The sequence below is a fragment of the Myripristis murdjan genome, chromosome 21, assembly GCF_902150065.1.
Source record: "Myripristis murdjan chromosome 21, fMyrMur1.1, whole genome shotgun sequence".
Lineage (NCBI taxonomy): Eukaryota > Metazoa > Chordata > Actinopteri > Holocentriformes > Holocentridae > Myripristis > Myripristis murdjan.
Window position 1 is genome coordinate 7,709,458 of NC_044000.1, and position 26,236 is coordinate 7,735,693.

General features: G+C 41.4%; 1 protein-coding gene across 1 annotated transcript; it reads right to left on the bottom strand.

Moving 5' to 3' along the window:
* Nucleotides 1-2,559: 2,559 nt before the first annotated feature.
* On the bottom strand, nucleotides 2,560-26,037 carry wdr3 (WD repeat domain 3). Its single transcript, XM_030081453.1, has 27 exons — nucleotides 25,937-26,037; nucleotides 24,547-24,749; nucleotides 23,515-23,724; nucleotides 22,558-22,676; nucleotides 21,617-21,695; nucleotides 19,656-19,751; nucleotides 18,159-18,263; nucleotides 17,508-17,609; nucleotides 16,574-16,674; nucleotides 15,603-15,707; nucleotides 15,101-15,331; nucleotides 13,597-13,690; nucleotides 12,596-12,697; nucleotides 12,310-12,392; nucleotides 11,931-12,069; nucleotides 11,625-11,681; nucleotides 10,018-10,118; nucleotides 9,419-9,530; nucleotides 8,185-8,319; nucleotides 7,824-7,874; nucleotides 6,597-6,662; nucleotides 6,158-6,250; nucleotides 5,769-5,819; nucleotides 5,567-5,610; nucleotides 5,273-5,401; nucleotides 4,881-4,974; nucleotides 2,560-2,924 (listed from the first exon to the last, which is right to left on the bottom strand). The coding sequence occupies exons 2-27, from the start codon at nucleotides 24,718-24,720 to the stop codon at nucleotides 2,769-2,771; spliced, it is 2,829 nt and encodes a 942-aa protein (XP_029937313.1). The 5' UTR covers nucleotides 24,721-24,749; nucleotides 25,937-26,037; the 3' UTR covers nucleotides 2,560-2,768.
* Between the last annotated feature and the right edge of the window lie 199 nt (nucleotides 26,038-26,236).

Genomic DNA, 26,236 nt, shown 5'->3' on the forward strand with positions numbered 1-26,236 from the left:
TGGCCGGCAGCCACTATTGGACTCTGTCCTAGTCTCAACCATTATGGGCTGAACACTAGAGCAGGTGGCAGGAGGCCTGTAAGCTTCGAACATGGAGCAGGAAATGAGCCCAGATACCACAGGGACCAGTCTGGCACAGGTTTAAAGAAAGGCCAAGAGTGACATCTAGTGACTACTACATGCCAGTCCCTGACAACTCAGTCTCCAGTCTGGCCTGATCTGCAAGTCCTTGGGCTGTGAGAGGAAACTGGTACACCTGGATGAAACCCAGGTGGACATCGGGAGGAAGAACCCGGGTCCTTCTTGCTGAGAGGCATCAATGCTGAGCCTATTTGCAGTCTAAAATGGCAGAAATGTTGTGAAGCATTCTAATTACAGGGGAAAAATGAGTTCCACAATGCAAAACCAAGAGCCAAGAGATCAAAGACAGCAAAGTTAGAAACAAAATGAACAAGAGATTTTCTAATCGTACGTTCGGCCCCATGTGGAGGGACCGTGTATCCTTGCACGTGTCTGATGAGCACGTCTTGCTCTGATTTAGCTGTAGGGATCTTATTGTTATAAATGGTACTTTACCTCAACAAATACTCTTTGTTCTTAAACCATAGACATGTATTCACTAATCAGCATTGATTTGATTCATATGACTTTAGGGTGCTCTTTTACCAAAAACATGCAAGCTCTGTTTATGAGCAGATCTAGGTCCAACTTCCTGAAAAATGTACCCTGATGCCAAAATCAGTGGGTTACACTGCTTTTCTCTGATTGTCTGTGATGTATCAAAAGCCTCAAGTATTTTTTTTTTGTTATTACTGAAGATGCTGTGTGTATGACTTTTGTAATAGGTGTAATTTACTTTGCTTTTCTACATTAGTTAAAACAGGAATAAAGTAGAACTACAACTGAAGCCTCATGTAAACTTGTTTGGACTTTGTGGCCAACAATTCTGTCATCTTGGTAAGAGAGGATGAGGATGAGAGCCAGTATGTAAATGTTATTTACAGTCATGATCAAAGTCAGGCTGTGTAATAACTCACCTTTTTTCAACTCAAAAGGTACACTGGCTGTTTTGTCTGTGGAAAGCCGTAAAGCTCAGATGAATAATAAAGTCAAGGTTGTGTTGCAGGAAAAGCACAGATGAGCGAATTGGGGAAACGTTGTAAACTTTTCATTCACAGTTCATGCTGAAGCTGTTATGTGCTCTGTTACCAAGCACAATGTTCACCAGGAAAGTATGGCAGTGGGTTTCCACATTCATATACTGCATGACATTACGCATTTTAAAAGTACAGTATTGTAAGGATTGGGGTAACAATCTTACTATTTTACATAAAGTTCACTGAAATGTCATTCAAATGGTTATGCACAAGTTGGGCCACAATCAAGGTAAGCGCAGTCGCTGTAAGCTATAGCTTAGCCCATAAATTCAAGCCTTTCACTTCAATTTGCCCTTTCCTCCCTTTTAAACACAATTTGTAACGATTAATCTAAACCGCTGTTGGGTGCTAATGCAGTGTCAGCGTTGTGCGAGTGTGTGAAAGCCTGGCCTGGGATTTTCCTGAAGAATTTTTAATTTCGGTAGGTGTGACATTTACAGCTTCAAAACCAAATCCAGCCCCATAAAGAGGTGCTGGCCCCCTTTTTTTTATGACCTTGTAAATACAGAGTTAATTTGTTTTTTGTCTGTCCTGAGATTAAAATGTGAACAGAAAGCGAGAGGTATTTTAAGGGGTCCGTTTCATTATTTCACAGCGCCCCACGGTCAGGAAATAAACACACTCATGGAAAATGAAGTGTCTGATGTGGGTGTGAAACGTTTCTGACGGTTACAGGATTAAGGGTTGGGGCGTTTGGAAAACGTCAGCGGTCCCCGCGTGTCAGCAAAACACGGCGCTGAAAGCTGAGACAGTGCAGTCACGGGGACACCGGCGTTTCTCTCCTGCTGTGAAATATATTTACTCCATCCGCCAAGGCCTTGGGCCCGTAAATTCAAGCAAAGTTACAAGGGCAGTAAAGTCAAGCCAAATCTCCCTGATTTTAGTATTGGATGACGGCGGTGAAGCCAACAGGGATCAGGGGGGTGATTTTTCAGAGCAGACTGAATCTCTCCCAGTCGCCTCAGTAGCTTTGTGGGACAGTGTGGACACGACCTGGTGGTCTGGAACTCAGGTGGTCTCTGACAGGCTTCAGACCCCCCCACTCACCTCTCTAACCTACTGTAACCATCTTAAGCCTGCTTTGGCCCGGCTCCAGGCCGCAATGGCTCCCTTTGGGCCTGCAGTACAGGAAGCCCCATGAGAAACCGGTTTAAATCATACCTGTCCAGCCAGCGTCCTCCGTGTGTGGTGATCATGAGGTGATTGCAGAGGGACCGGTGATGGTCGCAACATGGAACATATCTATTTAAGGCTCTGGGGTCTCACCATACATGACTGTATTTTATATGAGACCCGTGGCTGCAGAGGGAACTGCTGTGTATACATACATTACATCTCTCTCTGCGGCTGAAGATTTATTTGTTTTGAAAGCCCCCTGTAAAAGCTGAAGGACGGGCGGGACTAAGTCGGACTCACTTTATTTGGGAAATGAAGCGTGTCATTGAATAACACGCTGTTACATCCTATCAGGATCTTTTAACAGTTCACATACAAAAAACGACAGTATCAATCTCCTGGACCACCCCTGCAATACAGAGGGGGAGGGAACTGGACAAGGAAGACGGGAAGTGGATATTTATGGAAATAACAGTCTAAAATGTCCGTCTTGATTCAAGCGATAGTGAGGATGGCTCGCTCCCTCTTCCTCCTCTTCTTCTTCTTCTGCTCCAGCTGGCCTGTAGCTTCTGCAAAGAACATCACATTCTCTTTGCTTTCAATTTCCCGCTGGAGGAACTGGAGGCCGGCGCTGTTGAAGCCCAGCACGTCCTGAGATGTGGGCAAGGAGGAGATGTTAAGGAAATTAAAAGGATAGGTACTATGGCAGTTAAGGACATTCCTCTGCATGGGTATCAAATCTATCAATTACAGGATATAACTAACGAAAACAATATTAATGTGATACTTAGGGCTCTATCTTGTGCCACCCGCTATCCGCTGCCACTACCCGCTACCCGCAAATTGCGGATTTAGGAGCTTCCGCTATCCCTAAACGGTATCTTGCACCACCCGCTACCCGCTATCCTTATGCCGACTCCGTCATTTGCGCCTGGAGGTGTGTCCGTGGGCGTGTTTCATGCGCTATCCCTAAAGTTGCTATCTTGCACACACACTTTAGGAGAGCGCGTCCAGGCGGCTTCAATGTGCGCCCCGACGGAGCCTCGCCACGCACACGGTCGGACTGATACCGGGACGCCGCCGGAATGGACTGAGTGTATTACTCATATAGACTGTTTAGAGGAAAGACTGTTTTAATTGGACACTTACCCCAGCACGTTTTATTGTTTTATCATAAGCCAGCAGCTGTGCTATATTTTTATTTTTAATATTTTATTTGCCCAATCTACCTTGTCAATAAATTAGTTTACACATAGTTCCACCTCTGCCTCTTGTGTGTGTGTGTGGTGTGACCCGGGGATTTTACTCAATCAGTACGACCTTGTGACACGTCCACTTGGACACATGTGGCTCCACCTCCCGAATTAACTCGCCTATAATATAATATATAATATGTATATAAAGCCAACTTGCTTTAGCCTCAGTAGAAGCCCTGAGAAAATCTACCTCCCTCTCTCCATCGCGGGTTTAGGATTTAGGATTTAGGATAGCGCATCCTGCCCTTAAAGGCAATGGCACCTGGCACACTGATTGGTTTAACTGGCGTAACGCCCAAAACACGCCTATCCATAATATAGCGGGTAGCGGAGGTGTTTTGCGGATAGCGGGAGGTGCACAAGATAGCAACTTTTACGGGGGAACGCCTCTTCCTAAATCCTAAATCCACAAATAGCGGGTTTAGGGAGTCTGGCGCAAGATAGGGCCCTTAATATGCGATGGTAATCTGTGAGAGGGTCCTCAAGGCTCCCAAGTTAAATGAATAGTGCACTGTAATTTAAAACTGCACCAAGGAAGATTTTCATGTAAAATACATGGTATTTTTACATGGTGACTTGTTCATCTGCAGGTGATAAAATACAAACTGCCTCCTGATCAGCAGCGAATGAACTCCCTGTCACAGAACAAAAACACACTAGCTCGTGTGCCCAGTGCTGCCTGTAAGATAACAGGAACACCACAGAGCTAGCTGAATGACCTGTACACCAGTCGTCCGGCCCTTTGTAATAGATGACTCACACACACCTGGTCCCCTCAGTTGAACTGTGGGCCTCTAAGAGATGCTATAGGATGCTAAAGGCAACAGGAGAGTCCTTCATACCCAATGAGATTGCTTTTATCAACAGAACTACACTGGACAATGACTTCTTACAGCCCTAAGTAGCCTCGGGTTATAATTGTAGTATGTGTGGTATGAAACTCTATTTCTGTGCATTTAATTCTTGCCATATCTGTCTTTGTCTGGGAAGATTCTCATCCAGGTCAAGGTTATCCATCGAGGACTGAATTGAGAGCAACTGGAAAATTTCCACCTTGGTGGACAATAAATTTGTATTTCATTTAATTCTGTCTAGAGAAAACTGGACTGACCAACACTGTTTTTGTCTCTCTTCCTTTTGGTATCTTTCAGTATCACAGACTGGACTGATAAATGAGGGGTTAACTAACTCATTTTCATAAACAAACTCTGATGTCCTCTGTCTATTCAAATAGACAGACTTTCAAATCCCAAAGAAGTCTTTGCTGACCAGCGCAAGAAAGAAATTACTGTACAAACCAGGTCGACTGCCTTTCTTTCTAGTTGAGTGGCAGTTTCTGGTGGTTACTTACCCTGATATCACCAACTTTTGCAATAGTATTGGTCCTCAGCTCATCTATGACAGACAGCAGCATCTGGTTGCTGGAGATTTGGCCAAAATGGATCCTAGAAAGAAAGATCCCAACAACATCAGCTAGGCTAGACACTGAAGTGTGTACACAGAGATATCTACAACAGTTTAGTCAAAGATTTTCATCTGCATTTGCTCTATCAGCTCTGTAAAGGAATGGAGAAGTAACAGATTTAAATGAAGATCCTTTGAGATAAGAAATGACAATTCAGTCACCCTCATCACTAGTTGACCTTTTCTTTTCTGAGAAATACAACATCAAGGCCTGTATTCCTAAAAGGTCTGCATGTTACTGACACACACACACACACACACACGTTCAGTCACGCATACCTGAGCAGAAAGAAGAGGCAGCGGCAGACGAGCTCCACCTCCAAGCCCTGCTGAATGTAGCTGTTGAAGAGCGTCAGCAGCTCGGGGACATAGGGGAACGGCAACACGAGGAGCGAGACCTCCAGCTCACTGACAAAAACACCAGCAAGACGGAAAGCAGCACCGAGATGTCAGATTCTGTCATATTCAGAATAACCTGCTGAGTTATTGGGCTTGGTGTTGCCCCAAATCTACACATTTAATATTTATTTAACTATGTCGCTGTGACACTGACACCCTGGAATGATGTCTCACCTGGATCTGACCTTCCTTACGACATCTAAAACGTAGCGGGACGGCTACAAGAGGAAAGAAAACAGAGTTACATAAGGCTGAAAACAAACCAATTATAATAGTGCTTTCTTTTCCTGTTCCTTTTCACTGCTGATATTATCAGCGCTCAGTTATTAAAAGCGGTGTGAGGAAAGCATTTCGTTTGTCACGCTTTTCTACTTACTGAAATGTTTCCAAAGGCCACAAGGATGGGATTGGGTTTTGGTGGAGGTAACTGCAAAACAACATTAGTTGTTGGTGATAAAAAATGAAAGGAAAAATGATAAAAAAAAAAAAGGTCACAAAATACTTCCATATAAACAAAGAAGAAAAACAAAGAAAATAAAATTCCAGCAGGTCAGATAAAAAAACGTGACATTACAAATTATAACATTACAGCAGAGGGTTCCTGCACATGTGTTATTGGTGCAGTTATAACCATAGCAAGAGTCTCCACATCCTGCAGCTTGTAATGCAGCAATTTCCCAACATTTATTCTTGGGGTGAAGTGAGAGTGTAGAGATCCTGCAAAAGCTGTAAATAGTGTGATTATTGCATATGGTATGCCTGTACCTGTTTTCCTGCATTTTCACACGCATATTTATGCTCCTCCATTTTCCTGGCTTCTTCTCTGTAAAGCTCCAGAGCTTCCATGATTCGCTCCGCCTGCACAGGAATCACAAGTTCAAATAGGGACATGCAAACCCAATGATGCCTTACTTTCACTCTGTGTTAAAACCTAATTCTAATAACATTTTCACTTAATTCTTCCTATTTGCTTTGACTTGCTTGAGTGCCTGATGGGTGAGGCTTGCTGCACAGGGCAATGAACAGGGCCAGAACATTTTAGATAATTACAACAAGGTCTCTGAAGTTAGAGTAGTACATTTTGCAGCCTTTCTCTAAACAGTCAAAATGTAGTAAACCGAACCTAATCGGTGCTAAAAGCAGGATTATTATTTGCAAATGTTATTTGTTCTGGATCTGCCTGTAAGGGGAAAAGCCTACTCACGGCTTTGACTGTCTCGATGGTCTTCTTGCCGGCTGGTGCTGCCTCTCCTGGAGTCTCTCCTGGGACCTGGACAAACAACCATCAGATTGCAACATGCCACTACTAGTCTCATACAACAGGAAGTACATCTGCCTTACATTTACTGGTATTAGGGACACATGCACACCAAGCAAGTTTAGATTGATTTATTCAAGCTGCAGAATTCATTCCCTCAGGTCAGTTCTGTGGCCAGGTGAATAGGCCTGGGTACCTCTTAAAATTTATCCAGTAGCGGTAACAATACCTGTACTTGGACTGCAGTACTGCCACAGCTGTACTTTTTTCGGTACCTTATTATTTTCTACCAGTCTTTTCATTACATAAAAAACTACTTTAAATGAAGTAGAATATGTGCAAATTAAAAATATATGTACAAAATATGTACAAAATTTACAAAAAAGGTTGTAAATTCAATAATAACTTCACATGGATCACTTCCTGTGGATGACGACTATGCCTGTTGCAATATTTCCAACAAACATAGAAGTGTAGGCAAATTTTTGATGTTAATTCTCACACAGAATTTCATACTCAGTAGTGTCATCCTAATTCAGTCAGTACTACTACAGTACAGCGTTTTGGTAGCCAGTCTTACAGGTGAGATATTCCATTTGAGCTTGACTTCATCAAGAGGCCAAAACATGCAAGTCTCGATCCTCTCTCAAGGGAAATTTAGTGCACTTCATTATGAGTGATAAAGTAATCTGTAAACAAGTAACCAAGCACAGCGAATGACCCAAAAACTCATGGGCTTATGGCTAAAAGGAGACTGACACTGACATCTGATAGCCATTGCAAGCCCTAGTTTAATAGTTTTGGGCAGCGTGAGCCAAAATGAATCAAAGCCAAAAATTAAACAAACTTTTTCACTATGGTTTAGACAAAAGAAAACAAAATATAAGCATGACCACAAGGAATTACAAGTAAAAGCAAAATTTGCCACTGAAGCGCTTAAAGTTGCAGTTTTCCAGTAGCAAGCCTGGTCAACCAGGGAACAAGTATATATAAATCTTGACTACACAGGTTATGACTTGCAAGCACAACAGTCATCATCATCTTCTGGTATACTAGCATTACAGGACACGCTCCTGTTTGGTAATAGCGGATGAAAAACTAAAAGATGTCAACAAGGTATGTGTTGCAAAATAAATTCAATGACATAAAATTTAAAAAATCGTAAACACTCACCACAGGCTCATCCCCTTTGGCCATGCTCTCCTCAAACTCTGCCTCTCTCTCCTGGAAAAGACACCAAACAAAAGTTTGTTAGTTTTGTTGTTTTGGAGGTAATTTTCAATTTAATTAACCTAAATTAAATAATCTAACATCAGGCAGTTAAATGGGGAGACTGGAAACTCCATCACTTTAAGAAACCATTAAGCCAAAAAAGACAAGAGTTTAAGGCTGATCATTTACGTTGGAAAATTTCCACAAACTGCATCAGTATCTGTGCCATTTAAACTGCACATTGTGGTAACAGGATTTGTGTGCATGTGCATTTAGGAGTGATGTGGAAGTTTTCATTTTCCTGTGTAAATTGTTCCATTACCATCTCCCTCTCTTCCTCCAGGATGATGGGCTCCCTTGTCCTCTCCCATAGGCGCAGGGACTTGTCGTGGGACGACGAGACAACGTGGTCTCCATTGGGGCTGATGGCCAGACACCAAACTTCTCGATGGTGACCCTTTAACAACAGAGAGGAGAGCCAACGTCAGCCTGGGGACCTCTTGTCCAGGTTACAATTCAGGGGCCTACTGTGGAAGAATTCCTGCAATGTAAGGTCACAACTGGAAGAAACTTAGCAACCACCAAGTAACAACTTAACAACCACTACAACTCACCTACAGATTATGTGTGAACATCCTAATGACCACTCATACTCACCTAGCAACCATCCATTAACACCCCAACAATCGCCTAGCAACAATCTAATAATATCTCACCAATCACTAAAACTCACCGAGCAACCTCCTAGTAACACCCTAACAACCACTACAACTTACCTAACCTTTCTAGAAATCACTTGTAACATCCTGACAACCACAAAAAGTCACCTAGTAACACTCTAAGAGCTACTACTACTAGAACTCACCTAGTAACACCCTAACAACCACCTAGTGACATCCTAACAACCACTAGTAATAATCTAGCAACCACATAGTAAAGCCCAAAGATCTCTGACTTCCCAGCAAGCATACACATTCTCTACCTATAGTTTAACTCCTCGGCTTCACTGACCACGTAACATCATGTGGACCGTTTGCAGAGCAGGAGCTGGAACACTACGCCTTCACTGTAATCAATGAAACCGGCTACAACAGGCGTGAGAGCAGTGCCACAGTGGTGCATACGTGGTACTTACAAAAACGTGTTTTTGTTTTTTAAAGTTAAACTTCCAGTACACAAGAAATGACTCTAGCTTTGAACTTCCTGTTGGCATTTGTGGTGATCAACGTGTCTGCATTTATTTTGCCAGTACCAGCTGGCAGTTTATCCCTTACACAGCCTACTGTATTCTGTAAATGTGAACTTGGCTATATCACACAAACTCAGTGAAAAGGTTAAAGTTTCACAGTGCTGAGCTGTGTCCTATGATTCACACAGCCCGATGTACGTTCGCTGTAGGTATAGCCAGTAAAAATATACATTCCACGATACATCTGCTCCGCCAATGGTCCGCATATGTTACCTGTTCAGTGTAGTTAAAGCATTAGACTTGACTTCACGGAAGATGAACAAGGCACTGCGCCTCTAACATCATGAAGTGAGAGAAAGAGAGTCACCTCTAGTGTCTGAATGTGCTCAAACTTGTCGGCGTCCCACTGTTTGATCTTTTTGTCCTTCCCCGCTGTGAAGAACAGATGAGTCTTGGGGACAAACTGGAGGAACATGACACTGAAGAGGAAAAAACAGTGAGAGAAGGAAGTCAGATGGGTTACACAGAGAAAGCAAAAGACAAAGAAACAGAAAGAAAGTGAGGCAAACTGGCAAGAAAACAGCACGCAAGAAACAAAGAGAAAGAAATAAAGCAAGAAAGCACAAAAGAAATCAGTCAATCAATCAATCAGGGAAAAGAAAGAGGCAAAGTATAAGACAAATAGAAAAACAGACAAGAGAAACTAAAAGAACGAGAAGAAAAAAAGAGAAAAAGAGTGAGAGATCCAGGAGAGAACAGATGAGCGGTGAGATGAAAGGGCAGCTGGTGTGAAGTCACTGGTCAGTCCGAGTTAAAAGGAGGATGAGGTCAGAGCTGGAAACTCAGCAGCCTAGAAAATTATTTCATTCCCACACATTGGACAAAAAGTGTTTCTGTGACAATAAACACATGGCTGTGGACTGCAGCCAGCACTCCATGTGTTGGATGTGTGCTGTAGGGCGTTACCTGTCGTCGTGAGCAAACATGGAGCGGTGACAGTCCCCGAAGTCCAAACCCCAGATCTTCACGTTTCTGTCAGCAGAGCCCGTGGCAATCAGTGTGCTGTCCTGGTTTGAGAAAGACAAATTCAGAGACCTGTGATGCAGGACTGAAGCCAAGACCACCAAAGTTGAGTCAAACTCAGTTCCAAGAGCGGGCCCCAAGACTACAACAGGCAATAAACAATTTGCATACCCTTTCAAATGTATCAAAAACGATCTTAAAAGTAATAGTTAACCCAAAAATGAAAATTTTGTCATCGACTACTCTCTGTAACACGGAAAATGTAAGCTGGCACAGCTCCGCAGCAGCCTTATCCAAACAGCTGGAGCAGAGTAAGGCTTCCAGAAAGGGCAAGAAATGACTGTAAAATTACTTCAAGCGGCAGAGTCCAAATGTCCTCAAGCCAAACAATTGCACCGCAGGTCCAAAAGTCCAATATTTACCTCATTATCTCCTAGAGTTTCTGCCCTTGTTCTGCACTGAGCCAGCAGTGACTACAGTAGCAGGTTGATGTTGCCTTCAAATGCTGCCGTTGGGTATAATTTCACATGATACCCAAGATGCCAAGATGGCGCTCAATGTATTGCACCACAGTATAGGCAGAGTCTAGGCGGCACCGTTTTAAAATAGCCAATAAATAAATAACCAATAAATTATACAACAAGTCTAATGCACCAATTAAACTATACAGCGAAAAAGGTCAGTCCTATACTCTGTAATTTGTTAGAAATAATTACTACTGTTGGAAAATAGTACGAGCTGACAGGAACATGAAGGCATCTCACTGTAGGGCAGAGCTCAGTCAGACTGGGCTTGAGGATGCACAATGTAATCGTTTGACTCAGAACACTTGCTGTTTGGTGTAATTATGTGATCATGTTTTTGTTCTTGTTGGAACTGGAAAGAAACTGTCTCCATTCACTCCAGATGTTTTGGAGAAAGCTGAAATGAAGCTGCACTAACAAAACCCACTGTGCGTTTTAGTGACACACAAACTTCATCAAGGTTCCAGATAAAGGCAAGATTTTCATTTTGGCTTGAGCAATTTCTTAAAGGAGATTCTTAGGGATCAACAGATGTGAAACTCTAATATGAATTTGCTACTAAACCCTTCTATATCAAATAATTAATCCACTAATAAAGAACTGATCGGCCCTAAAGCAGACCCCATGGATTGGAGGTATGGTCTTCCAAACGTAAGACACTTAAAACACTGCAAATTTCAAAATCCTTGTCCTACCTTTCCATACTTTGCTGATCTTAGGAACCGCGTAAATACATCATCTTACAAAGTGATGCAGTATTAATTAAGTGTAATTGTGTAACCACAGTCACTGATCATATAATATTGCCATATAAGCATTAATATAAAATTTAAAATGTAGCTGAAATTGGTAAAGATGCTGATTTAAGATGCTAAAGTGCATCAAAGTATTTTTGTTACTCAAGGCTTCTCAAACTAATAATGATAAATGATTTTGAAGACAATGTGTAGTATCACCTTTAGTATGAACTGTTCCAATTTAAAAGAAGCGGATTGTTTTCATTTTTTAAGATTGAGTGGAACTCACATGTGAGATGTCCAGACAAAGTACAGGCAGCTTGTGTCCATACAGAGACAGGAAGAACTGAAACAGAGGAAGAGAAAAATATTAAAAACATCAGACATTTACTGTAAGATATTATCTGCAAAGCAATACCCAGAGTGTACAACATGCTATTGAAGATCAAGGCAGTCTAACACTGTGTATGTTTGCATGCATGAGGGTGTATTAATGTGTGTGTGTCTGTGTGTGTGTGTGTGTGTGTGTGTGTGTGTGTGTGTGTGTCTGTGTGTGTGTGTGTGTGTGTGTGTGTGTGTGTGTGTGTGTGCCTACCTTCAGTGTGTCTGTGTAGAAAATCTTGACAGTGCAGTCAAGCAGAGAGACGGCCAGCAGTCTGTGGTCTGGAGAAAACTTCACACACAGAACGTCTTCATCCAGCTGCAGCGTGCGGGAGTGTTTTACTGTCAGCCTCCTGTCTCACACACACACACACACACACACACACACACACACACACACATACATGTCAAGAATGTCTTTTTTTTGTAACTTCTCGAAGGACCACTGGGGGTCACTGGATTCCAATTTGGTAATCACTGATTGAGTTACTTTAGTCGAGGTGTAGGGTTCATATGACAACATTCTGTATGTTCCAAAAAGATAGTTTATTACTGAATGGAGCCAGGTTTAATATTAACAGGTGGTGACTTACTTCTGGCCAGTCTCCTCGGCCTTGATCAACTCAAACTCCCAGAACTTCACTGTCTTGTCTGCGCCTCCCGTCACAATGCCCCTCTACTCAAACGAGAGTGCACAGGAAAACAAGTTTTTAGAACAATAGTCTAATGTGGAATGTGTGGCACCACAGCTGATTGATGGAAATGTGCAAAAAAACAAAACAAAACAAACAAAAAAAAAAAAACAGGTGAGCCAGGTGTGCCAGTGGACCAGCAGACAGGCAGTCAGAGTAATGCAGACAGACAGACATGGAGGCAGACCTGATCTGGGGCCAGGCAGAGGGACCACAGGGCTCCGACATGGGCATCCACTGTCTCCAGGAGGCTTCCTGAGGCCAGCTCAAAGAGCTGCAGCTTCCCGCTCTGTCAGGACAAGCAGGAGACACACAGGGAGGACAATGGAGGAAGGAGATGTGTGTTATGTGACAGAGAAGCTGCACTAGGGAAGATTTTTATGTAAAAACACGTCTTGTCAGCCTAAATCACAACCCCTGAAAAAAAGGTTATGTTAAAGCAAAATTAAACTTTGGCAGAGTGCTGGGTTATATGTTTATCTGGATGTAAGATGGAGAGCTAGAAGAGAAGAGACAGATGGAGAGACAGAAATTCAGCATTCTGGACTGGCAGCCCAGGGGAGCACAGAGCAACTAATGAGAAGATTTCACCACCATGTGGACTCATATCACAACCAGGGAACCATACAACCCAACACTCTAATTAATTTAGCTAATTTTGCTTTTAGGGACATCTGCAAAGTTCTGATCAGTCCCTGCTGTAAAAGGAGGCCAGGCCGTCTGGCAGAGACTAAGTGTTGGTATCCTAATTTATTAAGAATTGTACATCAGACAGTCAGTGTTGTCCACCTCTTATATCACAGATATCATGCAGTTTGACTGATTAAATATTTGTTAAAAGACTGATCAGTGCTACTGGTAGTCAGTGTGAACTGCATCTAATCATCAGATTGCAGATAAGTATGTATGAATACTGTCAGCCTGGGTTTTAGTTTCCCATGATGGCTCTGAATCCTGTTTGAGGGGTTTTTCTGCCCTGCGAAGTATAAAACACTGAACACACTGAAATATGGCCAAATTTAAAGATTGGTACAGCATCGGTGTAAAATAAATCAGAAGTCCTAAAAATCAGTACTGGGCTTCAATTCAATTCAAATTCAAATTCAATTCAATACTATTACCCACCCATAAATGATTGTATGTTGTGTGTGTGTGTGTGTGTGTGTGCGTGTGTGTGTGTGTAAATACCTTTGTTCCCAGGATGATCTGTCTGTCTCCAGGCACAAACAGGGAGCAGAGGGCGTATTCACACGCCATGGTGCGAATCACCTGCAGAGTTGACCTATGACAAGGGGTGGGACATGCAGTTAGACATCCAATCAGATCACTGCATTTCACCCCAGAGACGGAGCACTGACATTCTTCATAGAAAGAGAAAAATAATAACATCGACACATCGAGTAAAAAAGAGGAGTGTGTTACAGAACTGATAAAACAGTATATGGTGAAAAAACTAAAATTAAAAAGATGCACTTTATAAATAGTTTATATAGTAAACAGTGTAAACAATGTAAACAATGTAAACAGTATAAATAGTGGGCTACTTACAAATGTACCTAGAGGTAAAGCCCTGTTCTGTTTCCCTAAAACCTACAGGGATATTGAGCTTCTCATCATTTACATTTAAAACAGGTATGCCATTCCCTCTGGAGGCTGCTGGCAAGTTTCACCTTGTAGATTTAAACCTCTTAATGTCACATTTCAAAGACGATTTCAAGCCAATTTCACCTCTAAAACAAATGAGGGGAAAAAAAATCAGCTGACCTAAATCTGAGGAAAAGAGCTGATTTCTAACTTGAATAGCAGAGCAGTGAAAAATACAGCTGCACAATTATTGTTAAACTGATTATTACTATTATTCATCTTGATGATTTGGGAACAAATTTATTTTACTCCCCTGTTTCCATCGTACACCAACTTGCTGATTATTCTGAACTACAAGAGTCTTTTTCTAAGTGATGAATTTAATTGCTTCAATATTTCTAAATTCTGTGATTAGAAATTGTTTGTTTGTTATTTGCGCAATTCTGAATACAATTTGATATGGCAAACCTTCTGAAACAGTATGTAAGACTATGAAACAATAAAATAAGATTTTAAACGTGTTGGGCAAGTTACTTCATTTTACATTGCAACAAACCCAAATCGTGCAAATCATGTGGGGCGTACTACAGATTTCACGCCAAAATCCCTCAATTTTCAAATCTAAATTTTTGGTTGACACCACCTTATAATGTTCTGCTACTGTGGCGAACAAAATCATTGCCATTAATAAACCACAGAATGGTTGGCTGTGTAAGCAAACGTTTCTCCGGCCAATTTCTGCTTTTAGGAAAACTATTGTGGACAACTTTATTACAGTGATGGAATACTGGTGTGAAGAAAGTTGGAAGTCTCTGAAATTTCATAAACCAATGGCTAGAGAAAAAGGGGGAGAAATGATATCAGAATTCTAAAATATGACTGCTTGCTTTGGGAAAAGTTCAGCAGAAAAATGAATTTTATACAATTTGTAGATATTACACTAAACATACAGAATCACTGTTGTGGTCCTTTAAAGTGTCTAGTTCAGTGTATGAAGTCACAATGAAAAATCAGGTAATCCAGTTTATTTAACATTATGTACTGGTATCCCATTCAGTGGTGATCTGGCTCCTGGGCCAAAAAAAGACATGTTCCCTGCCAGTCTCACCTGTTCCACACTTTGACCGTGTCTCCAGAGGCGGACAGGATGGCCAGGTTGTCGGAGCTGAAGGCCAGCGTGCGGGCGTCGGTGCGGTGACCGCCCAGGGTGAGGCGAGCCGTCTTATTGGCTGCGGGGGTCTTGTCTGACGTCTTCAGGCTGTACGTCTCGACGGTGTTGTTCTGCAGCAGCAGCGCCACCTTTAGCTCGCCGCCCGCACACGACAGGCAGTCCACCCATCTGACATGGACAGAGGGCGCATGTGGTGACTTAGGTTAGGGTGTGTGTCTTTGAATAAGGTGGTTTGTGTGCAATACTGCTGTCGTGCAGGTTTGCTTGTTAGATTAGGCTCATTGAATGTTTGTGTGTGTGTGTGTGTGTGTGTGTGTGTGTGTGACTGCCTAAATTTGTGTTTTTGCTTGTTTTGCTGCTATGGGTTTCAAACCAGCAGCCCTGTGGTCACAGTCTTGGGCTGCTGTTGGGTTTTTTGTCTCCTCTTGTGCTGACTGACCTGATCTTGGCTGAGGCTTTAATGTTGGTCAGTCTGAGGATCTCATCTTTCAGCTGCTTCTCCACCACAGGCTCCGCTGCCTCCTCGCCTGCACCGTCCTGAGCCCTGCAGCAGGGGGCAGTCACACCACAAGCTTCAACATGCAACTTCATCAAGAACTGACAATGAACAGAGACTGGTCGGGACAATCAGAGAAGAATCATAGCACTAAAACTAAAACAACATTTTGTAACACTACTAATCATACGAAAACTGCAGTAGTAATAGTAGTAGTATAGAAAAGCTTTTCTTTTAACCCTTTGAAACATGAAGAATTCACTTAATTTCTTTCAAAACATGAGCACAAATGACCTAAACAAATGTAAAACAAAAAATAAAAATTACAACATTACCATAAGAGTGACTCAATAGGTGAAGAAATGACAATACATTGACCAGAAAATTACCAAAAATTAAGAAAAAAAATACAAGAAAATTACGTAAAATGACCAGAATATTATTTTTAAAATATATTTTAAAAACTACAAGACAATTACTGGAAATTTTCACATAAATTTGAGAAAACGTGTTTTTGTTTTTGTTTTTGTTTTTTAACTTTTTTATTTAAAAAAAAAAAAAGTTAAAAATTTCAAAGGGGTCTATATTAGTTTGGTATTTTCAACATAACATTACAAATGTCGTCTCCATGCATTTCGAATTGTACAATTGTTCCTTTCAAAATGGTTGAAAACGAGTCCCCTGCTGGACTGTGTTGAAGGCAAGTGAGACGCTGCAGCAGCGCGGTGAGCTTCTCATCATTAAAGCCAGTGCTGAGGTTGAGCTGTGTGCAATTATAAATGATAGGAATCAATATTTTAATACAGCCTAGGCTGAAAAATACCAAATTTGTCCCTTAGCTTCCAAGCCCTATATTATATAAATAAATGAAAACCTTGCAGATGAACACTGAAAAGCCTTTGTCCTGTACTTACTTGGCCGCCTTCTTTTTGGCTTTCTTCAGCTTCTTCACCATTTTCCTCTGCACTTCCTGCTCTGACAGCACCGTGAAGAGCTCCAGCACTGAATCACTGCCCTGAGGGGTGGAAGGAAAGGATATAAATATGGGTAATATATGATATAAAATATTACACAATCAATTTTAGAGACGTAGAGGATCACCATGAATATTGATTACACTGAGGATTCCAATTCCTGGCTGTTAAAAAAAGGCTTTACAAACCCCGAGTGCGGAGACTGACTGGGATCCAGGGTTAATGCCATGGCTGTGATTTAAAAGTCCACAACTAAATTTCTACTTGCTGCCTTCTTGGCCAGGCCTTGCTCGTAAAAGAGACTTTTTTTTATCTCAAGCAATTCTTGCCTGGTAAAATAAAGGTCTAAATAAAAATAAATAAAAATCTCCACCGTCATCCAAAGGTAACCTGGGACGTCCTGCCTGAGAATCTGGCTGGCCATTTCATTTCACTATCAACTTTTATCTTTTAAGTCCCTTCTCAAAGCACAGTTTGATATGATTTATTATTTTATTTTTATTTATTTTTTTCATTTATTATGTGTGTGTGTGTGTGTGTGTGTGTGTGTGTGTGTATGTGTGTGTGCGTGTGCAAGTCTATGATTTTGAATCCTCCATTCCTTCCATCTGTTAATGTGTTTTTCCTGCGGTGTGAACAGGCTTCCACTCCAGCTAATCCAATGCAATGAATCCAATGTAATGATTTTTTTTTTTTCCCACGGTGAATGAAAAAGTTAGAGAACATACTGTACTATGTTCTGGCATATTCCTGTGAGATGAAAGTTCCTGATATTTGCCAACGTCCACACAAATTCATCACCCCCTTTGACTTTTCCTGTCTGGAATACACCTGTGAGAATTCCAGAATATCCCCGGCATCCTTCGATACTCACGTGGCAGGCGATCACTCTGGCCCTGGCGTCTGTCGTCAGAGAGACGACTCGGTCTCTGGCCTCTCTGAGGAGGGAACCGGCTTTCTTGCAACTCAAGATCCTCTGAGAGACAGTGGAAGACACAGAAAAGAGAGTTTGAAGCCAGGGCGAAGCAGAGCGAGAGATTTATTTGAGTTCAACCTGAACTGCCCATTGTTGGAAAGTATCTTCTGGAGGAGAATGAGCACAGAGACCTCCCTATTTATCGCTGAAGGGCTGAAAATGTGACGCAACACTTCAAAATAAATCACAATCCAACAGAGAGCTGTGCAACTACCTTCACTGAGAGATAGTTTAACTTTTGGCGTTGTCCTTCTGTGCCTGTTGTTCGAGCAATAAAAAGCCTCCGTTCAGAGGTGAAGTATGAACCATAAGAAGTCACTGCATGCTCATTTTCATGATTCAGGTTTTCTTTCGCCATTGCCAAAACCTCAATAAGCCAGAAGAACATTATCTATCCCTCTCAGATGCAATACTTCACTTGACCAAGACTGATTTTGGGCTGAAAAACATTTCATGAACCACATCCTGCTGCTCCTCATCTTTCCCCCCCGTATTCTGTCACAAACTGAAGGCATAAATGAAGCTAACGATGAGTGACTGGTCTCTTACGTCTTCAGGACTCTCATCCAAGCCTTCCTCATGGTCTCCACCATCATCATCATCATCCAGCAGAGTTTTCCCCTTCTTCTGCTTGGGCTCGCCCTCTGCTTTTTCCTGAACAGGACACAAGCAGACAGATGGAGCTAAACAACAACTGAGGCAGCAAAATCCCAACTGTGTATCAGGTTAGGGCTACTGATTTATTGTGCTAGTATGTAGGTACATAAAATTACACCATCATACTGTGTCTTGTCTTTGTTTAGTGGTAATAAATAAAGATTTTAACTGCCCTGTAGCACGAAATGATTACTGCACAATGTGCTGTTGTAACCTCTTCAACTGTGTCAGTCCAATCTGTGGGTTTATCATTCCAAATGCGTGCTGCACGGCCACGTTTTGTTCAAACCCACAGAACTTTATTTTACATTCTAGTGGAGATGCCAAGGTTTTCAGATCCTAAATATGTCCTGCTGAATTAAAGGGAAATGTGAATAAAATGATGCATAAGACATCTAAATATTTTCTATTTGTCATGCTGCAGCTAGTGGGCTTGGGTTTGAACATTTTCATTCTCAGTTTAAGCTTCAATCAGTAGATACAGAGTATGTATGTGACACTGTCATACAATACACCAAAAAAAAAAAAAGGTTTTCTAACTTTGAAGCTACTTAAAGGATCATACCAGTGATTTTTGAATGTTTATCTCAATATCTACAAAATGTATATACTTCACATTTGTGGTAATCTAGAAATAATGGCAAGAAAAATGATATCACACTAAACTCTGATATAATTTTCCCTTGTTTTCATCCAGCCATTGGTTTCCATTCATTCCGCTATGATATGAAATGAACTTTCAGAGACTCCAAACTTTTTTCCCCATCAGTATTCCATCACGGTAATGAAGTCGTCCACATTAGTTTTCCTAAAGCAGCAGCACTGTTGTGTTTTGATGACTTGAAATTGAGTGACAGACATTTGAAATCACTGGTGTGGTCCTTTAAGAGAGATCTGAAGAGTTCAAGGGGCTCAACTTCAATTTCAGAGACTTTTGTAGGAGATTTCTAATTTCTGAAAAGGAATGCTGATGTTCATTCTAGTTTTGGTTCGGAGATGGTTGTGTTTTTACAACACATGCATTTGAGTTTGAGTTTCTCCACATGGCACTCTTTTGGCTGTTCTTCTATTTACTGCAAACAAAACCCGGAATAGTTAACACCTCACTTCCTGTATACCAAAGGATTTTTCCCAGGAAAGAGCTACCACACAAAAAGCGTTTATAAAGTGTAAAAGTTTGTAAATGTATAACGGACATACTGCACTTTACATGAAATGGTTTTGGATTTTCTCAACCTTATCGTGGTGGAGGGGTTTGTGTGCTACTGTGACCATGGGAGCATGTAACTTCTGGTGGGACTCCCATGGCTCCCATGAATGAATTAAAAGAAAGTTTTGGATTTTAAGCCTGTTAACATAAAAAAGTGACAAAGTGGTGTTTATCCTCACCTCCTGCAGGTAGCTGATGTCCCAGGCCCGTAGCTCACTGTCTGCTGAGCCTGTCAGCAACCTGCTCTCCTCATTCAGCAGCACCATGCCCCACACCTAAAACACACACACATACACAAACACTGCCATGTTGATACTTGTAAACACTGGCAATGTCTCACACATTCACTTTTTCTATTTCTGTTTCTGAATACCTCATGTCAAGCCAACAAACACAACACACACACACACACACAATACACAGGGTCATGTAAGGACCCATAAACACTGATAATGTCTTGCATCTCATTTATTATACTTCTGCAGCATTGTGCCTAACACTTGACACCCACATAAACACACACTAGAGATTGCATACACACACACACACACACACACACACACACAGTCAGTGCTTTCATGTGCCTATGTGTTATATTTTACTGTCAATATTCAGCACCTCATTTATTCTGTTTGTTTTGTTCTCCAGCACCTTGTGTTGTCCTGCATGGGCAGAAATCTATCAACCCTGTGACAAGGTTAAAGTGATGAAAACTCACTGCAGCACTGGAAAAAAAAATCTTGAACCTCGACAGGGTGAAAAAACTGTTTGTTTTTCTAAGTTTGTGAATACTATTAGGTTTTCCTCCCCAACATTCAAGGTTTTGCAGGATACTGCCAACACCACACAAACAGCTGTCAGATTGCTAAAGTGATCTAATCATCAGTTTCCATTCAATCAAAGGAATCAATCTGGCCTCCCCCGTCCCACATCAACGATAGACTTAACGCAATCAAATGGCCTTTCTAAGCAAAAGGCAGTCAGTTGCAGTAGAGCTGGAAAAGAATAAAAACACCACAAAACCTTCATTTGAAAGAACTGTTTCAGGGCATGTTTCACACTGACTGACGCTCTCTGACAAGCCCGGCTATGTTTACATGGATTAGCAGGAGTAAGATGAGGTCAGATTCAGGCCAAGCTGTTTACATCAACCTTTGATACCCTGTGGTTGAGTATTCCTGTTGATATGAATAAAACAGTGCCAGAATATTCCTGTCCACAGGAAAAAAAAATCATCTGCCAGGAAAACAACTGGGTATCTTCTAACACGGGAAAGAAATGATGATTCCTGCACTTCAAGTGATTTTGAGAAAGGGAGAAAATGAAAACCGAACATGAAAGGCATACAATGTTTCCATGTCACAGTGACCGGTTTAATGTCAGAGTAGCTACGCTGGTTGTTCTAACCTGGGTCAATGCATGTAAACATCATCCAGCTACAACGCTCATATGTACCAACTCATGGTCAGCACTCCTAATTACCACTGAGACAGGAGTGAGAATCAATGTATGTGTCATTTGAATATTTTAAAGAACGCTCATGTTGTTTTTTTTTTTTTTTTTTTTTCCCCCATTCACTCACTGGCTCATGACTTCCTGTGATGAAAACACTTGAATGCCCGTGATATATACAGTCACTGGTGTTTGACTGTTGTTAAATTTTGTCCCTGCTGGCCACCATAATCTCCCTCTACTAGCCTAAATCGTCTCATCTCTTAGTTGAACATTTCACATGGCACATTACTGACAAAAAAAAAAAAAATAGCAGAAACAGATGGGGTGACATATTTCTGGGAAACAGAGTACATTCAGTTATTTTGTGGGCAAAATGATCACTGGCAGGGAGAACGTTTTAGTTCTCCAACCCTTGTCAAGTCAGAAAAAAGACTCAACACAGGTTAAAACACTTGATGTACCCCTGTTTCTGCCAAGCTATTATAATAACACTGTCCCAGCACTGATTGTGAGGACCACAGTGAAAATAAGTGTTTTAGCTTCTATCGTGCTATCCTTGATCATTTTATTGATGCATGCATGAGGGGACGTCTTTGCTTGGGCTCACTCTTGTACATTTAAATGATTAAGAGCCAATCAATCAATCAGTCAAGCCGTTTCCCAGAGCAGAGGGGGATGTGCTCACCTCGCTGCGATGGCCCACCATGGTCTTGAAGCAGTGCTGTGTGTCCAGGTCCCACCACTTCACAAAGCTGTCCTTGGAGCTGGACAGCAGTAGCACAAACAGAAAAAAAAAATATTGCATAGTGGTATATTGTGATTAATACTTTCTTTAATATGGAGTATTGTTATGTTTTGTGTAGTTTTGAAAAGTGGTTTTAATTTTATTAGGCTGCTTTTAATATGAGTAAAAGTTCACATATAAGACTGTATTGCATTGCAAATGTACACATTTCAAACACATGAAACCTTCCATTTAAACATATAAGCAACTACTGCAAAATTAGAATGGGAGTCTACGCAGAGACGTACGTGTAGACAAGCCGAGATTTGATTGGAGCTGAATGATGGTGTCGAGACTACGGTCAAATAAATCCTTCATTTCTCTTTATGGATATTGTTACTCTATATTGCTGCTGGCACTGTATCTTCAATATTGGCTGCTTTTATTGTCACCATTTTCTCCTACATAAAATAACCCCAATGGTTACTGGGAGGGACAGAAACAGCGAACATAACGGTAGGTTTTGGACACAAACTCCCATTGTTTAAAGGGGAATTAAATAATCTACAACCTTCTTCTATTTATTTACTTATTTAGGCATTTCGGCTTTATTCAATAGTGATAATGGAAAGAGATAGGAAAGGCAGGGGAGAGAGAAGGGAAGGCATGCGGCAAAGGGCCCAGGCCAGATACACACTGCACCAGGTGAGCTACCAGAGAGCCCCAGTGTATGACGTTTTTAACTCAATCACCAGAATGCCCTCACATTGGATACCCGCTGATCCATTATTACGTTGCTTTTTGTATCTAGTCCTAAAAATAGCACAAGACATTGTCCTCAAACCAGGCACCAAGGCATCAGGTGAAACCACAGACTTGGAACATAATGTAGGAGTATTTACCTTGTAACCAGAAGGTTCTTGTCTGTGAGGAACAGGGCCTGTGTGATGACGTCTTTATGGCCTTTCAGCCTGTACAGGCCACACTCGTTGATGATGTCCCAGACGATCACATCTGTGTCCTTACAGGGGAGGAAGAGACACACCAATCAACAAGTGCTATGACGAATAGGGTACTGTTTGTGTGAGTTTTTCTGGCCGCTGTTCAGACTAAAGAGGTGATATTGAGACCTTATTTTGGCTCTGGTAACTTGTTATGGGCATTTCTCATTATTTTAGACGTGTGCTTCCCTTTTTCTGTTGTTTCCATTTCACCCTGCACCTCAGAGGAAGTTCTGTCTGGGATGCACAAACTCTGTTTTTTGCACATTTGCATGAATTCCTGAAATAGGTTCCAAAAAAAGTCTTTATCTTTGCCCCCACAGGTTGTTTTGTAGCCCTCTGGGAACCTCCCTCGACCATGTGAAACCCTCTATTGATTGTATGGCCTAAGCTTCTCTTCCAGGAACCGCTGCGACAATATTTCAGCAGCCTATCAGTATTTACTGATATCAGATTTAAAAAGCAATATCAGTATCAGTCTAAAAGTGTTTTTACTGACAATGCGCCTGTCTGAAGAGCTGAACCTATTGTGCATCTACATTTGTATAATGATTCTTGGCAAAATTCATACTGGTATTGTAATCAGTATCAGCCACTATGGATGGGGAGATACTGGATATTGATTTGGGCCTCAAAAAAAAAAAAAAAACATAAAAACAAAAGAAAAACATACTGTTCAAACCCTATTTACAGGCAGTAGAAACATTTTACATGTTGGACTGTGTGATATGACGATGTATATAGTGAGATGAATAAAAAATGTCTATTGATAGAGAGTTTCCTGTATTGTCTCTGTCATAGTTGTCACAAAAGCCGTATAATTCTCTATGAAACCCGAGGACACCCCTGCTGACCTACCTTGGACCCTGTGACAAGCCGGGCGCCTAATGTGTCGTAGTGAATGACGGTGACAGCTGACTTGTGGCCACTGAAGGAGACGTTGCTCTCGCCGTTCAGCAGGCTGAAGATCCGCACAGCACCGTCCTCGTAACCCACGGCGATGTGGATGCCGTCAGGGGAGGGGCAGAGGAAGGTCACCTCGTGTTTGTTGCCCTGTAGGATCAGGACCTGGACAAAGAGGCAGAAAGAGGGATCTTGACGTGATCTTCAGTGGATACCTCAAAACATCAGGATACCTCAAAATATGTAATGATTGGTCACAACACAAGGAAAAATTTGTTAGCCGGCCCAGCATCCCTTATGTAAAATACAGATTATCACCCGTGTTATCAAATGTCTGCATCACAAAGTTTCCACAGGACAAAGAGGTTGGTCAGACCAAAGAAGTGATAGTAGGACTTCGTCTCACTAATTACCAGCATCGAATGTCAAAAATTCCTTTGAAGTGTTATGGCAACTGTTTAAATGACTACGCACTCACCTATAGAGTGAGTATCAATATGCTGGAAAAGGACAAGCTTTGGATGCTTTTAGGGGTACAGCCACCAAAATTCAGGTTAGGGTTAGGGCTATGGTTTCCTATGGTTTTTATGTAGATTTTTAACCATAATTTTATTATAGTACTTAATATGACCACAATACTTATATTCATGATACAAGAATGTTTTTTCTATGGCACTTTCTGCTAACTCTCCTAACCATAGTAGTACTGTGTCTGTTAAGGTTTAACTACGGTGATAACTACGATTAATTAGGAGTAACACCATAGAGTAGTAACACCATAGAAAAACACTGGATAAACCATAGCTGCCAAAAAACATAGTTACCATAGTTTTCTTGCCATATTAAATCATGGTAAAATTTCATAACTGACCCTTTAGGACTGAACCTTCATTAACATGTAACGCCTGTGTTTACCCTGCTATTAATGTCAAAATGGCCGCTGCGATTAAGGTCCACTCAGTGTTAGACCAACCAACGCCATCTCACCTTCTCTGCTTTGCGCACGTCCCAGATGAAGACGTGTTCGCACGCAGCCACGGCAACATATCGCCCCTTCTCCCCACCTCGGAGGGTCACAAATGCGATGTTGGCTTTCTGGCTGCCGATCACTCCAAACACTGCACTGGCAACGTAGCGCAGGTACTGCTTGGTCAACCCCATGGCCGGGAGCCTCAAGGCTGCGCTGAATCCTACAACAAACACAGAGCAACTTGTATTTAGTGTCAACAAAACACACAGGGTTAGGCCTTCACTGGTGATACTGTTAATGGAAAAAAAAGCACACTAGTACTCCCACATTCCTCATTTAGGACTCTATACCCTGAATAACTGTACATTATTTAAACTGTTTATTTACCTGTGCATTATTTTATACCTGCAGGACTTCACAATATCCTTGTGTATATATGCTGTACATAAGTTTACTTTTTGCATTAATCAGTTTCTTATTTCTGTATTTATTATTTTAATATTTAGTAGGATTAATACACATATTTATACATAAGGGACACTTTTTTTTTTTTTTAACAACTTTCTAACACACCTACTTTTATATTTCTTATTTATTTTTCTATTTTTTCTATATATAATTTAATTCTTCTCTTGAGAATCTGAGCAACTGCAACTGACCCAAGTTCCCCTTAAGTATCAATAAAGTACTTTTGATTTCTGACAGTGGGTCTATGGCAGTCAGTAGTGACTTTATAATAGCCTTCATATGTATTTTATCTCCTATGTAATATTGCTGTAATACTGGAAAATATTGTGCGTGTTGTGCACAGTAGTGGTTTTTAAGGCCAATATCATACATTGCACAATGCTAGTTGTAGTTAGCCATGCGTGGTAATACCATAATACTCTTATGGAGGCTTGGGGTTGTTCTGGGGTATTCAGACTGGGTTGAGCAGTATCAAGCTTTAACTTATACTAGTACGTATCACTGCAATATTTCTGGAATATTCCCCTACCAGGATTTAGTTTTATTATGTTATTTGTGTGGTAAATATTAAATATTAAATGGTTTGCTTCTTTTCACACGACTGTCGCGTCCAATGTTGACAGCAAACTAGCGCACACACCGCAAAAGCGTTTGTTTATCCGTCCGATGTAGCTTGGGTGGACGGAGTTACCTACTTGTAACCAATGAATCAACTGAATAAGCGGCTAAACCCGCCCACCCGGCTACCAAACAACAAATATCGAGCACACCTAGCCCCTGCTCAGTGGATCCTGCTCACCCACGTGGTGATGTTTCTGAGGAGATCTACTCCACAGAATCAGACAGAGTGGATCTGCGAGCCTCCACGTGTTTTAACACACACTGTCCTCCACACACTGAACTTCAGGAGTGTTAGTGGCACCTAGTTGTTTCACTTACCTCTGAAACGCAGCCGCTGCTAGCTAACCTGTCGAGCTGAGCAGCGCTTCTTACGCAGAGTGTGTGTGTGTGTCAGACCCTACCAATCGATCAGAAGTCGATGAAAACAGGGGGGACGGAAAGAACCCAGTTCACTCTTATCGATATACGCAAAGTTGTCTGCTAAACATTATAACTACGAATACGAAGCATTCAGCCCCGAACCGAATGTAAATATGATTATATGTTGCGCATATGTTGTGATTTTTTTTTCATCGTTTTTTGTTAATTCTTATTTGGGTTTTATTTTTTTGTTTTCAA